The sequence below is a fragment of the Miscanthus floridulus genome, chromosome 8 (assembly GCF_019320115.1).
Source record: "Miscanthus floridulus cultivar M001 chromosome 8, ASM1932011v1, whole genome shotgun sequence".
NCBI lineage: Eukaryota > Viridiplantae > Streptophyta > Magnoliopsida > Poales > Poaceae > Miscanthus > Miscanthus floridulus.
The window spans coordinates 174,658,586-174,661,345 of record NC_089587.1 but is presented as its reverse complement, the minus strand read 5'-3'; the positions used below and the strand labels follow the sequence as shown (position 1 = coordinate 174,661,345).

General features: G+C 51.8%; 1 protein-coding gene across 1 annotated transcript; it reads left to right on the top strand.

Moving 5' to 3' along the window:
• The first annotated feature begins 266 nt into the window (after positions 1 to 266).
• Positions 267 to 1,637, top strand: LOC136474059 (uncharacterized). Its single transcript, XM_066471675.1, has 5 exons — positions 267 to 365; positions 485 to 702; positions 786 to 947; positions 1,030 to 1,265; positions 1,382 to 1,637. Exons 1-5 carry the CDS (start codon positions 293 to 295, stop codon positions 1,635 to 1,637), a joined length of 945 nt encoding a protein of 314 aa, XP_066327772.1. The 5' UTR covers positions 267 to 292.
• Positions 1,638 to 2,760: the final 1,123 nt, after the last annotated feature.

Sequence of the window (2,760 nt, the reverse complement as noted above, 5' to 3'; positions counted from 1 at the left end):
TACTGGACTGCTGGTGCAGAGATACCTGATCCATCGATTCTATGATTCCACCCTGTCTAGTGTTTGTGCTCGTCTTCGGAAAAGACCATGTTCCCGTAGCGGACCTGCGGAAGGACCCAAACGACAAGTCCAAGGCAGAGCAGACACGCGGCAGACTGATTAGCCTTCTTTTTTTCGTTTTTAAGACGGCAGACTGACTGTACATTGATGTGCGTCCATTTGCTCTCCCTAGTCTCCCTATAAAACTGATGAAATATCTCGCTCGCCGTTCGGCCTTGAAGAGCAAGCAGCAATGGCGCAGGAGATCGAGCACACCCACCTCCCCATCCGAGGGCTCAACCTCCACGTCGCGCAAGTAGGCAAAGGTGAGCTCTGCCATCATCGTTGCTTGAGTTGCAGGATCCCATTCCCAGCGGAGAAAGCAGAGTATCGATGATGGGCCACGGTCTGTGGCTGTGCTGTTGGTTTGTGTGTTGCATTGCAGGTGACCTGGGCACGGTGGTGTTCCTGCACGGCTTCCCGGAGATATGGTACACGTGGCGCCACCAGATGCTGGCCGTGGCCGCGGCGGGGTACCGTGCCATCGCGCCGGACTGCCGTGGGTACGGGCTGTCCGACCTGCCGCCGGAGCACGAGGAGGTCTCCTTTGACGACCTCGTCGCCGACGTGCTCGGCATCCTCGACGCCCTCGGCGTCCCAAAGGTAAGCAACAGCTCACCACCAAACGGAAAATATATGCATGCCGTGACCCACTGATAGTGAGCGTTGCCATGCCACATTTGCAGGCGTTCCTGGTGGGCAAAGATTTCGGCGGCTTTCCGGCGTACGAGTTCGCGCTGCAGCACCCGGACCGCACCCGCGGCGTGGTGTGCCTGGGCATCCCCTTCAACCCGGTACCCATAGCCATCGACGCCTTGCCCGAAGGCTTCTACGTCCTGCGCTGGCGCGTGCGTACCACTCCACTGACTGCATGCATCACCTCTCAGCTCTCCGGTCGACACTCTGCAGCTGGTGTTCCTTCTTCTGCAGGAGCCGGGCAGGGCGGAGGCCGACTTCGGCCGGTTCGACGTGAGGCGCGTGGTGCGCACCGTCTACGTGCTCTTCTCACGCGCCGAGATCCCGATTGCCAAGGAAGGACAGGAGATCATGGACCTGGCCGACCTGTCCACGCCCCTGCCGGAGTGGTTCACCGAGGACGACCTGGACGCCTACGCCAAGCTCTACGAGAAGTCCGGCTTCCGATACCCACTCCAGATGCCGTACAGGTAGCCACCGCTCGCACTGCTCTCGTCTCTCGTCTCGCCAGCCAAACAGACCCTAAAGACTCTGATGATGTTCGTTGCTTTTGCTTCCATGGAATTAAAATTGATTGGGCATGCAGAGCTCTACACAAGATCCCGAACCGGCTGGACGCCAAGTTCCAGGTGCCGGTGTTCATGGTGATGGGGGAGAAGGACTACTGCTTCAAGTTCCCGGGGTTCGAGACCGCCATGCGCGGCGGCATCATGGACAACTTCATGCCGGACCTGAAGATCACCTACATCCCGGAGGGGAGCCACTTCGTGCAGGAGCAGTTCCCAGAGCAGGTCAACGACCTGCTCCTCGGCTTCCTCAAGGACCATCCCTCCGCTGCATAAGGATTAAGGAGAGGGTGAGACCGTGAGATGCTATGTTTCTTGAGCAATTGGTTTATCTATAGCCGTTGCCTGGTTGCCTGGATTCATGACTGTGATGTACGTTTTTCTCGGCAATAAAAATGATAGCTGTAGGTAGAGGTGCTTTGGATTTAGATAATGGAGTAAAGTCTAATTAGACTCTAGTTGCTTTGAATGGGGTCTACAGAATCCAAAATTTATTGGACGCTAACAGCCTGTTCGTTTGGCTGGTCTGGTTCGTTGCTGGTTCGTGAAGAAGTACTGCTGGTTGGATTTATAGTGAGAAAAAAATACTATTCTGGCTGAAAATTTACGATCGTTTATGATCGTTTCACCCTAGCCAAACAGGCTGTAAGATCATGCTTGTGCGTTGCAACTAGAAAAATTATATCATGATAATCTAAGTTTGAACGTGCTATACTTTAGCTAAAAAGCGATAGTCTGAGCGTGCTGCTTGCAATTCCGTTTGTATAATCAATCATCAATAATTTACAACGATCTTGAAACAGACCAAGCGATTCCTGACCTTGAGACCCTGGTCAGCGTCACGGACAAAGAACCCACGATCGTATTTTCCGTTTGTGACTGTAGACTGGTGGATGTAGCACGATGAGAATGATGTATACTTGAAGAGTAAGTGTTGTGATGGGAAATGAGGGAAAAGCAAGTGATGGTATGGGAGAAGGAAGGTAGTGGTGTATGTGATCTCCTTAGCTCGGCATGATGGAAATTTAATTACCTAATTAGCACATTGCTGATTTCTAGTGTGCGGAGGGATAATTAGAAAGTGACTACCGATTTCCAATTTGCAATTGGGTGGAAGGGTAATTAGCACGTGAATTGTGCAGAAGGAGAATATGTGTAGCTGGTTTAAAATGGGTCTCAGGCGGTTAAACCGCGGCCGGATAGACCGGTCCATTGTGAATATATAAATGGAGATGTAGATATTAGACAGGCAATTATGATATTTGCATAATTGCATAACAATTCATTAAACATTTTGAATTTTCTTAGGCAACTCCGAGGTCGAACAATATCAGCTCATATTCATTTATGATTAAGATTAATGTTCCTCAACACCCCCCCCCCCCCCCCCCACACCCCC